General features: G+C 46.8%; 2 protein-coding genes across 2 annotated transcripts; one reads left to right on the forward strand and one right to left on the reverse strand.

Annotated features, from left to right (window-relative positions):
* Positions 1–1,104: 1,104 nt before the first annotated feature.
* On the reverse strand, positions 1,105–11,866 carry LOC6601900 (neural/ectodermal development factor IMP-L2). The gene is made up of 3 exons (XM_002026913.2): positions 11,537–11,866; positions 1,732–2,028; positions 1,105–1,662 (listed from the first exon to the last, which is right to left on the reverse strand). The coding sequence occupies exons 1-3, from the start codon at positions 11,540–11,542 to the stop codon at positions 1,105–1,107; spliced, it is 861 nt and encodes a 286-aa protein (XP_002026949.2). The 5' UTR covers positions 11,543–11,866.
* A 3,583-nt stretch (positions 11,867–15,449) lies between these two features.
* Positions 15,450–17,721, forward strand: LOC6601902 (sulfide:quinone oxidoreductase, mitochondrial). Its single transcript, XM_002026915.2, has 7 exons — positions 15,450–15,683; positions 16,077–16,182; positions 16,254–16,478; positions 16,538–16,738; positions 16,807–17,016; positions 17,076–17,262; positions 17,367–17,721. Exons 1-7 carry the CDS (start codon positions 15,553–15,555, stop codon positions 17,678–17,680), a joined length of 1,374 nt encoding a protein of 457 aa, XP_002026951.1. The 5' UTR covers positions 15,450–15,552; the 3' UTR covers positions 17,681–17,721.
* The last annotated feature ends 486 nt before the right edge of the window (positions 17,722–18,207 follow it).

Here is an 18,207-nt window from a genome sequence, read left to right on the forward strand (position 1 = left end):
TTTGTTGTAATAGTACTACCATTAAATGTTTACGTATGTAACTGTACCAGTTTATGTAGATAATGTGACTGTAATCTGTACTCTGTAGTGATCTGTCAATAAAGTGATTTGTGAACGCAGAAGAGAGGCGAGGCCGAGTTTTGTTTGCCCAATCCCCCCAGTATTACACACACACTCTGATCGCTTCGCTTTTCTTTTTCTATTTATTCAAAAAAAAAACAGACTAAACAAATTAAGAGAAAACCATATTTCAGTTCACTTAGCTTACAAAATAATAATAAAACATGTATTTATCGTATTTTTAGTTGGGTTGTGGATGTGGTGGTAGCCTATGAAACTGCTGATTCGTTCCGTGAAATACTATTCCGTGCGGTGATTCTGTATGGATTGCGATGAATTGCTGGATGAATTTTGTCGATCAATAAATTAGTTGTAAGAAATGATTGCGGTGCACATAAATACGAATTGGGTGACTGATTGTTGGGGTTGGGTGGTGCTGGGTGCCGGGGGCACCCTCATTAAGTAAACGGCCAATTACTCTTACGTTGGAGCTTAAGGTTAACTAGAGCTCGCCTGAATCGTTAGGAACCATCATTGCTGCGCTTACAGAACAAGACGTGTGATTTGATTACAAGCCTGATGACTAAAACTAAAATTGAAGGAAACCATATACGCGTACATATGGTGGATAAGATTCGATGTAATAGCTATTCGATGCGTTTAAGTCGATAGGAAATTTTAGAGTCTAAGCCGGCATTAGATATGGATTACAGATTACCTGGGTTACAATCTAAACTGGCTCTTAACCTACATTGTACAACGTATGACCTTACTTTCTTTCATTTCGAAATAATTATTTTTCTTTTCTTTTGTTTTTTTGGGTGTTTTTTTGTGATTTTTCTTAGCACATTCCGGTTTTGTTTTCTCGCATCTTCGAAGGCATTTGATCTATCTAACTAACTAGATGAATTCTCTGTCGCTGTCAATCCAATAGCCCTTTGATTTGTGTAGTTTTGGTGGGATCTTTAGTCTTGCTCCTTCTGCAAATAGAACAAGCAAACGGATAGGCTTTGTTAGTGAAATGCTTTCACTCTGGCATAATTCCTACATCCTACAGGATGTACGAGTAGACAGATAGAGAATAGTAGAGAAGAGGATACTTACAAGTACAGGATAAACAAAGGTGTCGGCTGAGTCGCGGCCAGCAGAGTTGCGGGCAATGCACTTGTAGTTGCCCATATCCTCCCACTTGATCTCCGAGATGAGCAGATCGCCCGTGGGCAGCACCTTGTAGCGATGGCTCTGGACAACCTCCTTGTTCTCGTTGTTCAACCAAGTGACTTCGGCACGGGGCCGTGCGTGCACCTTGCAGGGCAGCATCACACTGGAGCCAATCAGATCCAGATGGGTCTTCTCGGTGTAGATGATGCGCGGCTTCTGGGGGCCCGGATACTGCTTCTCGCGCACCATGCGCATATCAACCAGATCGGAGCGCACTGGGTGGACCACGGTGCTGGCGTAGATGGTCTTGGAGCCAGTGCGTCCCACGCAGGTGTAGGTGCGGGGTTCGCTCAGCATGTGATCGATGATGTGTACAGATCGCACGCGGACAATGGCACTGGCCGCATCCTCGGACACCACATTCGACTCGAGGTTCTCAATCTGAAGATAAAGGAGCGCGATCAGCATGCTGCTGCTCAAGAGGAGCTCCCTCCAGTGTACTGGACTTACCTCAGAGAGCGGCATGTGGCCGACCACCCACTGGATGCTGGGCACTTGGGAGCCCATCATCTCACAGACAATCTCCAGGGTGGCGCCGGCTGCCTGCTGCAGCTTGGCGGGCGGCGATTTGGTGAACTTGAGCCAGTCGGCCTCGAAGGGGCGTCCTCGGGGCTTCTCCTCCGGCTCCGCCTCGATGGAGTTGTCGACATCGTTGCTATCGTCTACAATGTCCACGGCACGGCTCTGGACGCTCGAGAGGCTGCCGAACAGCAGCAGCGCTAAGGCGCACAAACTTAAATTCATTTTCTGTAAGAGAACGAACCAATCGGAAATGAGTGCAAAGTTCAAAGCCAGTATCAAATTCCACTGCAAAGACATCTCAATCTCATCACATCACATCACATCGCAATCATCATCATCCGACCGACTCCGACTATAATATAGGTTAATAAACTCAACAACGACTTGATAGTCACTTGGCGATCGGCCAGTCATGCTCCTCCTCCCGGTTATCGCTAGCAATTATACATACTCGTCAACCAGGGGAGGTCTTAGCGTCCCCGATAAGAGCGCAAGGCCTTTTCGAGTGGCAGTGTCTATATGGGGGCAGAGCTCTCTAGAACATTGCGAAATGTCCAGAGATCTACCCAGAAATCCTTTCAGAACTCACCCCCAAACTGAAATCCGAAATCCAAAATCTGAATTTCACAATGCCACGCGGCTCTGCTGACACCCGAAAATTGAATGAGAATCTATCTTTTCACAGTGTCTCGGCGGTTCGCGTGGGCCGAGTGAGGATGATAAATTGAAATCGAAATTTGGAGTGACACTACACTGTGACGTCAGTGGATCCGAGAAACAACTGACAACACAACACTGTTCCCAAACACTACACTACACTACACGACGCACCCACGCCTTGGATCAAGGGCCAGTGGCGTCTAGACGGGACTGGACTACTGCGTGACCGATTAATTATTCAATCAGGTATTCGAGGGTATTATGTGTGTATGTATAATACCCCGATCAAGTCTCGCGAATCGTTGGCGAATGTTGCATCAGACATTTTTTTTCGACTCAATTTGCCCTTCGATTGGGAACTTTTTCCAACACTCGGGACCGGGGGCGACTCGATTTAATTTGATTCTCTTTAAATTCGAATTGGAAATAGAAACCACGCAATCCGTGGGGAAATTTCATAGATAGGGATCGTGGATTGCGGATTTGTGGGTCTGAACACCGTCTATTGTTGGCTTGACGATTACTCATCCAAAGCACCCGATTGACGTGGCAGCACCACTTTATCGAGACTAGATACATATAGTATAGTATATTCTCTATCGTATAGTAGGAGAAGTATGGCTCACCTTTTGATTTGATTTCTTTTTTCTCTTCCGGTAAAAAATGTTTGCAAATTTCTCCCTAACGTTTAATATATAAGAACAGGCGGTCGCGATTGCGTTGGGTCTCTTTCGGCAGTCAGAAGAGATCCGCTCGTCGTTATGTTATGAACGAATTTATCAGCTCTATATTGTTGTGGTTCCTCGTTTGGGTTTTCTGGTTGAAGTTCAGCAGCAGTTGGCTTTGCACTGACATAGGTCCGGCGATGGATGCCGTCTTGGCGGTCGCGCAGCTCAGTGTTGGCGGAATCTTGACTGGAGCTTATCGCACACGCTGCAGAGTCGGATGCAGATCGGCTTGTGGTCTGGCTGGAGACGAAGGACACACACAGACACGTTTGGGGAGGGGCTGGAGAGGAAGCAGCGGCTTGGTGGCTGGCTTTCAGTGATATTCGGCGTAGCGAATGTCGAGCTGACGGCTTTGGCACATTCGATCGGAATCAGCGAAATCAGCGGAATCGATCAGTGGATCTATTCTATATATCTATTGATATAGATGTAGATATGGACTTCTTCAATTGCAGTGGCAGTGACAGTGCTGTTGAGGTGGTTTGGTTGGCGCGGCACTCGTTTGAATACGCACGGTTCATCGACATTACAATTCACAAGTCAAGGTGTGTCAATGGAGGCTTCGGTCTGTCCGACGGTGGCAATTCACGAAAAGAGCGAGGATCGGATCGGTTTCGGATCGTATCGGTTTGTGATTGGATTGGTTTAAATATTGGCTTGGAAGCGAGGCGCTGGCACTGACACTAAGTTTGTTGTTCAACAGCGAAAAACTGTAAATGAACTGGCCGTCACAGACTCGGGCTCTTTTATTTATACTCGTGTGCCCAGCCGGAGCGGAGAGCATCCGACGGAAACACACACAAACGCACAGATACACACAGAAGCAGAGGCACCGCCGTCGTCGCCGCTGCTGCTCTCTGACTCTCTCTCTCTCCCTCTCCCTCTCTCTCTCTCTCTCTCTCTCTCTGTGGCTGTCTCGTGTGACAAGCCGCCTCGTCGACCAGAATCTGAATTCATATGTAATTCTTTGTGTGGCCGCCGCCGGAGCGGTGTTGCGGGAGCGGGACAGTCCGGAACAAAACGGACTCACTGCGGCTTCGCTGCTAGTTATCCTCCTCCTTGGGACTTGGGACTTGGGACCAATAAATATGATCTTATATGTGCGATGGGATTTGATTTCATAAATTCGTCTCGATTTAATTGTTGCATGGCAGGATTCCCCCAAACCCTTTCGGACCCATTCCCTTATCTTGGGACCTGGCTTTCAGCCAATTGACAGACAGTTGGCGATGGCAGTGTAGACCACTTCTCCTCCTTCGTGTCTGGGAATGGGACTGCGGTTGGGGGCAAGATTCGACCGATCATCATGCAAGGTTCCATTAGCCGAGACCGAGTCGGTCCGCTTCCCTCTGTCCCTCTAGCCGCTCGTTTCATTGCAATCAAGAGTGAGTGCCAGTTTGTCTGCGACGATCGTCGCTTGGTCGAATGGGATGGGATGGGGGCTGAACGGGAGAGAGATCGCGCAGAAAGGCGGAGGGGCAGATACCACACAGTGTAGCAATGCTGACTGCCCGGCAGTCGTATATCTGTAGCTGTATCTGTATCTGTATCTTTGTGTGTGCTGTTTGAGAGGAGGCGGAGGAGAGGCCGAGGCACAGGCAGAGGCATAAAACTAGTCGTTGACTGAGATTGTAATGGAGGTGCCGCCGCTGCCGCCGGCACCGCCGGGAGGTGCAGCCAAAATGGCAGACAGACTGGCAGCCACATCGCGTGTTCGCTTTCCGCTGTGCCCGTGTGCCCGTGTGCCCGTGTGGCGTGGAGCCGGTCCGGTCCGAACCGGCGACTGTTGCCGGGCGGCAGCCCCAGCCCCCACTGCGGTTGCTGTGGTGTGGAGTGGAGTGGAGTGGTGTGGAATGGAGGGAAGTGGAGCGGCGTGGAGTGGCGGGATAGGACGGCACGGGACGGGTTCTCGACTAGTTTTCTTTCTTCGCTTTATCGACGGGCCACATCGACATCGACAACGACTGCAACTAGATTCAATTCTATGGGTAATTTATTTATTGCACGTTACACAAATCGTCCGACCACAAAATCACCTCCGCCCCGCCCCACCGGCACCCCTCTTTCCGGTCAATTGGCCGCGGTGGCGGTTCGGCACAAAGCGAAATTCAATTGAGAGAAAAATCTTGCAGGTGCTTGAAATTGTGTCTCGTGCCTCTGTCTCTGCCTCTGCTTCTGCCTCTACCACTGCCACTGTCTCCGTCTCCGTCTCCGTCTCCGCTCCGGGCTCTGGCTATCTGCCGGCACACCTCAAAGCGTTGCCAGCGATATATCGTAACGCTGACGTAAGGGGCACTGAATTGAAATGGCCTTTCGATGGCGATGGATGCCTCTATGGGGATGTATTGCTGATGAGCGCCCCACACCCCCTGGGAAATGGGGAGGGTAGCGGGAGCACGTCGCAACAGAGCAAAAATATTGCACTGCTTTCTTCTGTTTCAGGATAGGGGTTGGTTGCGTTGCATTTCCTAGCTTTATTTCCAGGCTAGGCTGTATTTCCTATAAAGGCGACACGGATGCAATCTTTGAACCCGAACAGAACTGTACATTTCCATCCCCTCACCAAAATGAGATCATCTCTCGGATCGTGGATCGGTTCGTGGCATACATATTCATGGGCATCCGACGTCACAGACCACTCAGGTGGATCGGCCATTATTGTCATCGCTCGTCTTGTCAATTAGGTTGCCGGCTTGCCGCCTTGCCGCCTTGCCGCCTTCTCGCCTTGCCACAGCCGCTCCTCTTTCATTCGAAACGTAGATTTATAGGTTCCATTTCCTAGAAACCATCAAACCCGCATGCGAGCTGGTTTTCTCCCACAGAGAGAAGAGAGGTCGAGGCCTGGCACTCGCCGAAGATATCGTATGATCGTATTGTTCGGTGGCTTGATGGCACAAATTATTGCATCATGACAGTGGACGTTCCCCAAGATACTTCGTGCATTTGTGCATGTGTGCATTTGGTGCATGGGTGAGCCAAATTGGCTCGCTTCCGCTAATGGATAATGGGTAGATCTCTTCCCCAGAGGCACCACCACCACTCGTGGAGCAACAGCGCCGCATCGTTTGCACTTTTCTGCTAATTAACGTCGTGACAGGCGATAGCAACACCTCCAGAGCCAACAGTGCCACAGCATCACCGGAACCACACGACACCAACACGGGGAGGAGGAGGAGGAGAGACTTAAGCGGGACTAGAGGACGGCTCATTCAAAGTGAGACCAAGAGCCAGACGCACAGACGGACAGACGGACAGTCAGAGCGACAGATGGAGAGTTCGGGGAAAAGATAGTGCAACATGCAACGGAGACCAAGACCAGTCGTCACACTCAGCCCGAGATACAGCCACACAGATAGACTCGTACACTCGTATACTCGTACACAGATACACGTGTGCACAGGCAACTGTCGGCAGTCGGAAACATTTGTTGGACTGCAGGTTGCACTGGTGTGTGGGTTGGAACGAGCAGCCGATCAGCGGAGCAGCCACTGGAACGCCGCTGGTGACGACGTGAGAAAATTCATGTTCATGCCACAAATTCTGTGCCGTTTTCATGGTTTTTTTTTTTTTTTGCTTTTTGCCTGCTGTCATTGATACGACTGCTATGACTGCGAGTGTGTCTGTGCGTATGTGCAGCCGCCTAGCAACAGTGAGGAGGCCTCGACTTGGTCTCCTACCATCCTACCATCGGCCTGGTATCGGCTGGGTATCGATCGGTGTCGGTGTCGGTGTCGGTGCCACACACGCACATGCGCAGCAGCGGAAATAAGAGTGGGGGGAATGGATGGCAGAGAGCTCGTGTCGCCTTGAGCCGATGAAAGGTCAGTTCAGAGAATTGGAAAACCCTACAGAGCGACACATGACTGTGCCTAGATCAGAATTTGCCAGCCGATTCCATTGAAAAGTGGCGGAAATTCCCATTTAATAGCTTCTGTACTCCGGCCAAGAATACAATAGAATAGTGCAAGTCTTCTATGTTCTCTTTTAAGTCTCCTCCAATGTCCAGTACTGCTCGAGAAAGTGCCGGAAATTCCCTTCGAAAAGGTTCTGGTCCCCCCAGGGTGCAATTCTTCGGCCTGAACTTGAACTAAAGTATAAGGAGTATCGGGTCCCCAGCTTTTGATAGCACAATTTCTTTCCGATCCCTCCCCTCTCTGGCCGGTCGACTATCAGACGCGTCGCTGTTCTACATCGCAACGAGATCACGCATCTATCTTCTGTGCGCCAGCGTGTGCGCAGTGCGTAGTGCGTACGAGTATGTAGATGTAATGTGCGGAGCATAACAGCAAATGGAATGGAAAATTTTTGAAACCACATATCACGTTTCCACTCTCTTAAAAGTGGAAAATTTTACGAGTAGAGTAGTCCCAATGAAATGCAATTATCACTAATTGTTTAGCTCTCGGTCTGACAGATGATGACGGACAGCTGGTGGCATTAACATTTAACATGTACATTAACACTAACATTGTCATTACATCAAGGAGGCGTATCGGAATTGGAAGTGGAATTGGAAGTATAATGGAAATCGGAATTGATGTATGGTGTATGGTGTATGGAACTTCCTCTATCAGAGTGCGAGTGCGATGCATAATGTGTATAGTAATTTATCAATTAACCTGCCGTTCGATCATTATTTATGTATGTATGTATGTAAAGTGCATTCGCCTCCCCTACTCACTGCATTTCCCGCTCTCTCTCTCTCTCTCTCCCTCTCCCTCTCTAAGTGTGTGTGTGTGAATCGTAATCTGATTCTCTGGCATTCTTCAGTCGGCTTAATTTGAACGTGTGCGGCGGGGTTGCGGTCTCCGGTTACCTTCTGTTTGTTGTGCAACAAGTCGAGCAAGCGACCTGCCGAGCACCCAATCGACCACCACCGGAGCGATGGCGACGACTTTGACTCTGTCTTTTGCCTCCGACTCCGACTTCGATCCGACTCTCGCCCAATTTGCTTCACGATTGCATCAGCCATTTAATCCGCTCTTCCTCTCCCTCTGCCTCTGCCGCTGCCACCGCCATGGGTGCGCTCTTCGCTGCACCAAAAAGTTGAGCGGGCAGAGGTGAACCCAAGCCGGAGAGCATAACCCTGAGCCTCTTCGTACCTACCTCCATACATACATATGTATGTATGTACATATGTATGTACATGGCCATGTTCGAGTGTGAGAGTGCCGTGCCACTTCATGAGTATGCTGTCGATGATGAGTCATATGGAAATCGTTAAATTCAAATATTCCAAAAACTAAATGAGGTTGTGCCTGCCCTACAAGAGGCTTGTGAATTGGAAAAGTAAACAAATAATAGGTTTTTATTGCGAACCTCATTCGCATTTGCACCAAAGCCAGTTCCAGATGATAGAAGCACTATTTGAAATTATACTCGTAACAAATTCGAAACGTGCCCTTTTTGAACTATTCTGATCCCGCCACTCTTTCCTTTCCCTACCCCTTTAGCGGCTTCTTATCTCTCTGATGTTCCCATTTAATTGAAATCACTTCATTATAATGATTTGGCAAAAGAAAACAATAACAGAAAAAAATGTTAGCTATGGGCAATCCGAAGCTGGCAATACCCTTGATTTTGACCTATCCTACTCGGCGCTGAGTACCCTAAATAAATGAATAAAAAGAATATTTTTCATGTAATAATCATAAGAAATATTCATATTTCTAAGATTGAATGTCCGTATAGCTCCTAAATGAACGTGAAAGGAGTGCCATCTTTATAAGAAAGTACAACTACCATTTAATAGGACCAGCCCCCTCTTATTTCGGCAGAGCATTAATATGACGTCTGATGACGTGTGCGGAGATGTTTTCGACTTGAACGTTATAATCATCGCCACCATCAGCACCAGCATCATCATCACCGTCCACGCCCCAAGTTCAATGGAGCTTGAAAAACAATTATGAACGCAATAGCATGTAGAAAAGGGGGCTCGTTGCTCACACACATACGCAAATAGAAAGACAGAGAGAGGTAGAGTGGTATGGAGGAGGAAGAGAACAACACAACGAGGACAGGGCCGTCAATTAAAGAATCCTACTAATTGTCTTTACATACATACATATGTATGTTTGTACATGTACATTAATATAAAAGAAGTATGTAGCACATAATTAAGCTTACGTATGTGTTAGAGTAGGGGAGCAATCGACGTCACGCGGAATGGATAAACACAGCATCAAGTGATACCCGAAGCGTTGGGGGCTCGTCTCTCCGCATCGTGCTACTCGCCGCGTCGGCAGCGACGCTTTACTCACATACACTCGCGCATGTATAAATACATATACATGTTTCGCAGCGCCAGAAGAGCAAAGCTTCGCTGCGTTATGCTCTTTCTTTCGGCTCGCTCTCTCCCTCTCTCGCTCCCTCTCTCTGAGCGATGCGATCGTATGCAAATGCGGCGAATGCAAAATGAAATTGCAAAAAAAAAACTGTGATTGCTGTCGTCCCCCCACGCCGGGCCCTCTCTGAATAGCCAGTGACGCATATGAACCCGCGCCCCTGTCCATCCGACCGACCCTCACCCGACCAGCCGGCGATCTGGCAGCGCTTTACTAATTTCATTGCGAAAAGTCGCCTTCGATTTGAATACCCTGCAGTTGGTATACTTGTGCAGGGGAGACGTTTGCCACACGTTAGCATAAGTCTACGAATCTGTTCGAGTTTTAAAAGAGAATTGAACAAAACTCAATAAATTTCAGTGCCACGAGACTTCTGCGTAACTTTAACAAATTGTGTTCGAATCGAATGACCATATCACATAGCTGCCATAGAAACATAGGGTATCAGAAGCTGCGGCCTCTGGGGCTAGCCTTACTTTCTGGTTTTTGCTTAGGTTTTTTTCTTCCATTAAACAAATTGCGATTTATTACAAAAGTGATCTGATTATTAATTGCTTTTGAATTGATTTCGATTCGGTTTGCATCGATGACTCCGATTCAGAGTCGGAGAATAGCAGGAGAGCGGGAGAGGGGGTGGAGGGGAGCAGATCGGTACAGAGGAGTGCGTGACCAACGCAACGTCTCGGCGCTCAGGCGCGGCTCGACATGTAACCAATTCTCGGCCTGGTCTGCGACTGGAGCTGCCTTTAAGCTCACGTAGCCCCCTAGTCGAAGCTGACTTGACACCAACTACATATTCCACTGAGTCAGCATATGGCAAATGGCTGCACTGCAACACCAAGATCCGGACTTGGTATCACTAACTGAAACTAGATCGAACCGCTGTGGTTCGGTAAGTTCTCAGCCGCTAATTCTGGCTTTGCATCGGATTTTGGGGGAAATGAAGCCAAGGGATTCATAATATTTTGATTGAGATTTGTTTTGATCATTCTTTACGATTCTTCCCACGATCGCGCCTCCATCGTCGAGGACTTTGTTTACTCTTGGTTTTCAGCGGATGAAAGCAATATTCCTGAGGCACCATCGCAAGTGCCCGTACACTTGATGTTATTGTCCGTTCCCCACAGAAAAACAACATACGATCTGAATCCAAGTCCCGATACTGATGCCATTTCTGATCTCCATCACATTCCAGCGCGGGAGAGCAGACCTATTGGCGTCGCCGGGAACCCTACAATCTCTGCCATGACCAATTTCTTTTCTGGCCTTTGCCTATTAAAAAGAATCTCTCTGTTGCCTGGAGAATCTGTTGCTCAGTGCGAAAATAATTTCGCTGAGCTCTGCTCGTATTTCGAGTATTGTATGATTATTTAGATTATGACGAGAATGACTGCCTCGCACAACTGAAACTGAAGAGCCACAGAACTACCAATTGCAATTGCCATAGGAATGGAGAGGCTCAATTAACTTCCGTCTAGACGTGTGTCCAGGTCTTTTTTCCATTCGCCCCCACGTCACATGAGATAACGCAATTTAACAATTTTTTACAATTTTTTTTAGCACTTTCTTTATCACAAGAGCTACGGAATTGAAGGCACGAGATCAGAAATTCAAACAAATTAACAGATAATGGCTTTGAATCTTCAAGTATTTGAGATTCGTAAACAAAATGTCCGGTGATTCAGACAGGGCAAGGGTTTTTTCCTTTTAAGATTAGACTAGTAGGGGAACTACACTTAAAACGACAGATCTTTTCCCAATTGGGGCGATATGTGGAGGAAATCTTAACAACAATTTTATTAACTCTCAAAAAAAAAAAAAAATACTGGAGACTCGGGGGCTTTAAGCCCAAAGTAAAAAATTTGTATCCTTTGGCGAAATGCACTTTAAGATGATTCGGACTAATCGTGGAGTATCTTCAACAGACAGATTAATGTATTAACTAGCTCCTTGGCGGACATTTGTTTCGATGAACTTCACTTTTATCGCTATACATACCTGCATTTTCCGGTTCGATTTTCCTCTAGCTTTCACTTTGAAGACTTTCACAGAATTTCCGTTTTCACTTTCAGTTTTTTTTTCGCACTAGAGTTCTAGAACTTTCGATGAAGATTCGAATTTATTGCAGATTTCGATTTAGGAGTCGGATTCGGTTTCCTGTTTGCCGTTTCCGAATAGAGCGCACCGCCACAAGCAGTTACAGTTATGTTCTATTGGGGCTCTCTTCTCTTTGGGCCTGCTCTTCTCTGACGCTGCGGCTGCGGCTGGGTCTCGATTTCAGTTCGCTTCTGGGTTCTCGGCTGAGAGAGCTGTGTTCTGCTCGGGATGTGGCGAATGATGGACTGTGTGGCGAAAGGTTGAGCGTCCATGCTTTTATATCGGGTATCGGGCATGCCCGAAATCAACAAGTGGGCTGCTGCTGCTCGGAGGAACGGACCGGCGGAACGACGAACGGACGGACGTGGACGGCCGAGCCTCGACAAATTGGACTCCACACTGGGGGCTTAATAACAGTATTGGTGTCCGTCAGTGGAGGGGATTGGGATGCCATCCATCCCCTCGTGCCTGTACTGGTATTGGTGTTCGTTGCGCTGCTTCGGGCTCGTCTTGGCTTCGTCTTGACATCGTCTTGCCTTTGCGGTGTGTGTCGGGAGCCCTGCGAGGGTGTTGGGGCTGGCTGTGGCTGTGGCTGTGGAGCTTTACTTGTTGCTCTCCTTTGATTGATTGATTCAAATGCGAGAACACGCGAATAATTCATGCAAATTTATTATTTTATATCACATTTTTCTCATTAATATTCGCAAAAGACATGTAGTGTCCATAGGATTGGAACGGATCGGCTTGGACCGGAATGAGAATGGGAATCGAAATTGAAATTGAAATGGAAATGGAAATGAAATGCGTGCTCCAGATACATATTCGCTAGTACAGTTTTTAGAAAATACAGTACGATGCAGATAGACACGAGTATCTTGGCGATAGAGTCGATCGATTTCCATATGGCAGAGCTCTGGAGCGGTGGCTGGTCAAAGGAGTTAAGGCAGTTCCCGTTCCCGTTCCCTTTCCCGCTCCCGTTCCAGTTCCAGTTCCCGTTCCCGCCCGTCTATCCATCAGAAAGGAGCAATTGAATCATACTCTGAGTTCAATTAGATTACATGAGATTTGCCCTGGTGCCCGACACTTAACCTCTCTTATCGCCGACCAGATGTTGATAATTCCGGATTTGTTCGGGTTTCAGGTGGGATTTGAGTCAACGCGATTTAGTTTCATCTGCCTGCCCACAGAATTCAGTAGCCCAATCAGTAGACAATGCTGGCTCCCAGACGTCATTGTTCCACTGGCTGTGGCTGTGGCTATGGCTGTGGCTCTGGCAGACCTGTTGCCACCATTCCACCACCAGTGTGGGCTCCATCAAACCCAATTGCTCCCCAGCATCTCTGGCACTATTTGCATTCCAGAGACCGGGACCAATTGCACAAAGATTCCGACAGGCAGACACTACTGATGCTGCTGCTGCTGCTGCACCAGAATCAGAATCAGAATCAAAAGCCTCTGATTTCCCAGAAGCTGCTGGACGACGGGCATGGGCAAACACAACTCAATTGATTTTTGTGTGGCGTCAATTGAAATGCACTTCGGAGTCTAGGATGGAGACGGGGCGTGTCGTGTGCTTACATCGAGTGGTGCGAGTGGCTCGACACCGTTATATTCAAATGAAGTAGACACTTTTCGAACAGCTTCGAATTGAAAGGCAGAAGGTAGCAGTCCGGCAAAATGACCAGTACCTTTATCAGCTCCATCTTGATGATGATGATGATGATACTCGTAATGATGAGAGCCGCTCATTGATTAGCGTCTGTGGTTGGGGAGACCTTGCTAACAGCAGCCACCCATCAGGGCCATCAGTTGGGTCAAAGCGCTGCCCCTGGCAACAGCCATTCAGTAATTCCCTATTTAAAATTACGAGCCCACCCACAGCTCAACCCAACCCCTCCACCATACACCCACTCTGACATATTCGATATATATATGTAGTTATGTATATATTGTGTATACACTGTATCATTGTCCCACGGAGTCGCCCACGCAGTCGCGCAACCAATTTGGCCATCCGTCAATAGGGCTTCATTTGAATTGCCAGCTTGTCTCCAATTGATGCCAACCAGCCAAATAGCCAACCACCCAACCACTCAACTACCCACGACTGCGACCACGACCACGACCACGGCGGGCGCTCTATAGATGCTCGTCCTGGTTCCTGGCCAGCTCAACCCCTCCTTGGGCCATCATTCATCTGCAATCAGTCAGCAGCATGGCGTAATTAAACATTGGGCTGTCACAGTTGTCGTAGTCGTCCCATTGCGCATTTATTGGCAACTCTATTCATTTAATCATGTGATATAATATATGTATATATACAAAACCTGATGCATGCATGTGCTTGTATGTGCTTGCATGTGTGTGGCTCTATAAGTCTGCGGGTCTATGGAAAATCCCTGAAAACATTTCATACAAAATGGAACTACATTAATACACAATTAGTGACAATTATGGAATATCCCCAAAATGGCAATCCTCAAATGGCTAGAATTCAGTATGATTATTATAGTTCATGCTTTACATCATTTTATAGTTGAAAGGGATATAGATGTAACGATTGTTGCCTGCTTTAGGGGGCGCTATTTCTCTGTGAACCACACTTTGACAGATTAGACTTCAAATTTTTAGCAATGTTGGAAACATCAGAATGGAACAGAATAATCGTATAAAACAAATGTTCATTCTCTCAATGAATGTCTTGATTTTTAATAATTTTCATTTAACAATGAGACAATCTCTAGGAAATCTTTTTCGGATTAGCATTTAAATTTGTAGAAAGGGAAAGAAGGGAAACTCGAAAGAAACAGAATAGACGAGATCTTAATACAAAAATTTGCGTTCTCTTCTATCAATGGATGTCAATACTTGAAAGGTTTGAACCTCTGTATAATGAAAATGTGTAGACGTGAGAATAGCTAACTCCTTTAAAGAGTAAACTGCAAAGTAAAAGCAAACAGTAAAAGTAGATGGAAAGTAGATGGAAGTTCACCACAAACTGATTACTATTCCGAGAATCTCATTCCTCATTCAAGCCATTTAAGAATCATGCCCCAATAGGTATACCACAGAATACTGTTGTTTGCTAAAATCGACTGAGATTTACTTTTCATGAAGTCATTTGTCTTTTTAGCCTATGACACTATCGAATCGTTATTTGGGGGCTCTACTGTACGCAAGCTAAAGCTTATGGGTATTTAGTACGAATGTACATGTACTAAAAGCTGCGTTATAAACAAATGAAGAGCATGACAATGAGCTTTCAGCAGCTTTCAAGGTTAAACATGTTTTACAGCCAACGCGAAATGTTGGTAAGGCTTTCTTGACTCTTATTATGATCATATATATGTGTGCACATATATTATATATTACATATATGTACATAAGTAGTCTCTGTATAGACTTTTGGAATTTGACTTTTTCGAAACCGATACAAAATTAGCCTCCATTTCGATGCAATTAACATTTGATTAGGGGCCTGAGAAAACTTTGCAATTAGTTCGGTTGCTAGGTCGGTCTGCATGTTTAAGCTTTTTAAAGCTGTCAATCTGCACATAAGCGAAAATGTTAGTACCTTGCCGTTTACAATAACCTTGTATTTCTTTTTTTCCCTGACAAGTTAAGCAAATACATATTTCGATGCCTGATCTGAGAACAAAACCACTATAAATTTGAAATGTTTTCTCAAAATTCGCACCGTGACCAAAGTGCAGTCCCAATTTCGCTGGGTGTATAAAACATTTGATAACCAACAAACAGCAAGAGCTTTTTCGTCGGCTTTCTCTCTCGCGGAACACACTGGCAAGTTGTGCCCCCGCATTCTCTCGCCTCGCCTCTCGAAGTTCAGTTCGACCGTCGTTTTTTTCCCGAAATTAGCGATCGCCTGATTGACACCACCCAATCTACCTGGCCCCACGATGAGCTCCCGCATTCCTCTGGGCATCCGGCAGTGCAACAGGCTTCTGGCCGCACCCATCTACAGTTCCAATGAAGCCCCCTCTCAGGCCCGCCTCTTCTCCACATCGCAGGTGCATTACGAGAGACACGAGTAAGTTCAGTACGCACTCTCCCGACTTATTGCTTTAATTTTCATTTGTGATTTCTATCAAGTGAATCCAATTAGTACGATTAAGTTATCACCATGCAAGCCAAAACGAAACCTGCAGGCAAAGTTATCTTGCACCCATTAGCATGTGTATATAATAAATGGTGGTAACGAATAGATAATGAAGAATTTGCCTAAGCATAGGATCGATAAAATAGTTAAACTTTGGGCTTGGGCTTTTATCGTGGGGATTCGGTGGATGGGTGGGGTCCAAGTAGAGCCCCAAGGGGTTGGTTAAGGGCAAACATGATGGAGGATCCTTGGGGAATAGAGTCACGCAATCCGTAATGTTATATAAACTTGAATATAACACTTTTTTGAATTCCCTTTTTTCAGCTGCAAAGTTTTGGTTGTGGGCGGCGGCAGTGGCGGCTGTGCCATGGCCGCCAAGCTGTCATCTCATCTGGGCAAGGATAAGGTGATCGTCCTGGAGCCTGAAGATGTACGTATGAATGGTTGGGTGCGCCGCCAAAGAGTTACTCAACGGCTTAGTATTTTACTTCTTTCACGCAGAGACACTATTATCAGCCGATGTTCACCTTGATTGGAGGCGGAATGAAGCGCCTGGAGCAATCCTACAAGACCATGGCCGAGGTGCTTCCGAAGAAGGCAAAGTGGGTGAAGGAAAAGGCGATGGAATTTGATCCGGATAACAATACGGTCTGCACCTCCGGAGGTGACACAATCAAATATGATTTCCTGCTCATTGCCACTGGCCTGCAATTGAAGTACGAGAAGGCAAGGAAACTCTTCACAACCTAAAAGATATTCTTATGCTAATTGGTAGTATCATATAGATTCCCGGACTAGCGGAGGCTCTGGAGGTACCCAATGGGAAGGTGTGCTCCATCTACTCCCCCAAGTATGCGGAGGGCGTCTACGATGTGCTGCGAAGAACAACTGGCGGAAACTTGATATTCACCTTTCCCGATTCCCCTGTCAAATGTCCTGGTGCCCCACAGAAGATTGTCTACATAGTCGAGCACTATTTCCGCAAGGTACGGATGAATTCACTGCCATTGAACAGGGACACAATCTTTTAAAAATTCCACTCCTTTCCCTTTAGCTGGGCAAGCGCGATAAAGTGAATATCACATATAACACAGCTCTGCCAGTGCTCTTTGGCGTGAAACACTATGCGGACGCCCTATGGCCCATCTGCAAGAAGCGGAACATTACGGTTAACACTCGGCGAAACCTGGTGGAGGTTCGGCATGCCGAGGACATAGCTGTGTTCGAGGATCTCGAGAATCCCGGTCAGCTTTGCGAGGAGAAGGTATGATTATCTGAAAAGCCATACCGAGGGGCAGTCAATGACATTTTCTATCCGGACAGTACTCCCTGCTGCATGCTGTGCCACCAATGAGCGCTCCCGACGAGCTAACAAAATGCCGGAAGCTGATGAACACGGCGGGATTCGTGGATGTGAATAACTCGACGCTGCAGCATGTCAGATATAGCAATGTATTCGCCATCGGGGATTCGTCTGGCACACCGAACTCGAAGACTGCCGCAGCTGCAGGTAAGATTAGATTCAAATCAATGGATTAATCAAGGCTTTGAGCAGACCGTCGATCGTCGCCCTCGCAACAGAATTAGAATATTGAAATCGGGTTTCATTTACAGCTGCTCAGTCGCCCGTTGTCTTTCGGAATATGATTGCAGCGATGGAGGGCAAACCTCTGACGGAGGTCTACGATGGCTATGCCTCGTGCCCGCTGGTGACTGGATACAGCACCTGCATTTTGGCGGAGTTCGATTACAGTCTGACGCCCTTAGAAACGTTCCCAGTGGCCCAGAACAAGGAGCGGTACTCGATGTTCATCATGAAGAAGGATTTCATGCCGCTGCTCTACTGGAAGCTCATGCTCCCGGGCCACTGGAATGGCCCGGGGCTGATGCGAAAGCTCTTCGGTGTTTTTAAGCCAAATAAAAAGTAAATGCAACTCTCCGAAATCTAAATAGTTTATGTCAAATCAAACTTTACTATTGTGTTGTGAATTCAAATATCAAATGGGCGCCAAGTGTCATTCACCTGCAGTGCAGCATTATTATTTTATTTTCGATATATTTTGACGTGTAAATTGAGATGCTGGTATATTTAGGTATATAATGGTATATTTGATCAATTTCGTATATTAAATTTAATTTTTAACGGTATGTTTAAGAACAAAGGATATAGAAACCTCCACACGCTGTTTTTTTTCATTTTCGCTCTCTCAAATCGTACTTACGTGCATCATTTATCCAATGGATTGCATTTAAATCCTTGTCGCGCATTCACTTTCAAACAATTTCTGGCAAACAATGGCATCAATAGCCGAGTCGATTGAGTCCTGTCTGTCTGTCCGTCTGTCCGTCCGTCCGACTGTCCGTCCCTATCAGCGCCTAGTGCTCAAAGACTATAAGAGCTAGAGCAACGACGTTTTATATCCGGACTTCTGTGGTATGTCACTGCTACAAGTAT

This window comes from Drosophila persimilis, unplaced genomic scaffold (assembly GCF_003286085.1).
Source record: "Drosophila persimilis strain 14011-0111.01,24,50 unplaced genomic scaffold, DperRS2 tig00000856-arrow-arrow-pilon, whole genome shotgun sequence".
Taxonomy (NCBI): domain Eukaryota; kingdom Metazoa; phylum Arthropoda; class Insecta; order Diptera; family Drosophilidae; genus Drosophila; species Drosophila persimilis.

Coding starts and splice junctions, on each gene's coding strand:
- LOC6601900 (XM_002026913.2), bottom strand. Junction 1,663..1,731: donor GCCACATGCCGCTCTCTGAG/GTAAGTCCAGTA, acceptor CTTTATCTTCAG/ATTGAGAACCTCGAGTCGAA.
- LOC6601902 (XM_002026915.2), top strand. CDS start 15,553: ATGAGCTCCCGCATTCCTCTGGGCATCCGGCAGTGCAACAGGCTTCTG. Junction 16,183..16,253: donor TCGTCCTGGAGCCTGAAGAT/GTACGTATGAAT, acceptor TCTTTCACGCAG/AGACACTATTATCAGCCGAT. Junction 17,263..17,366: donor GAAGACTGCCGCAGCTGCAG/GTAAGATTAGAT, acceptor TTTCATTTACAG/CTGCTCAGTCGCCCGTTGTC.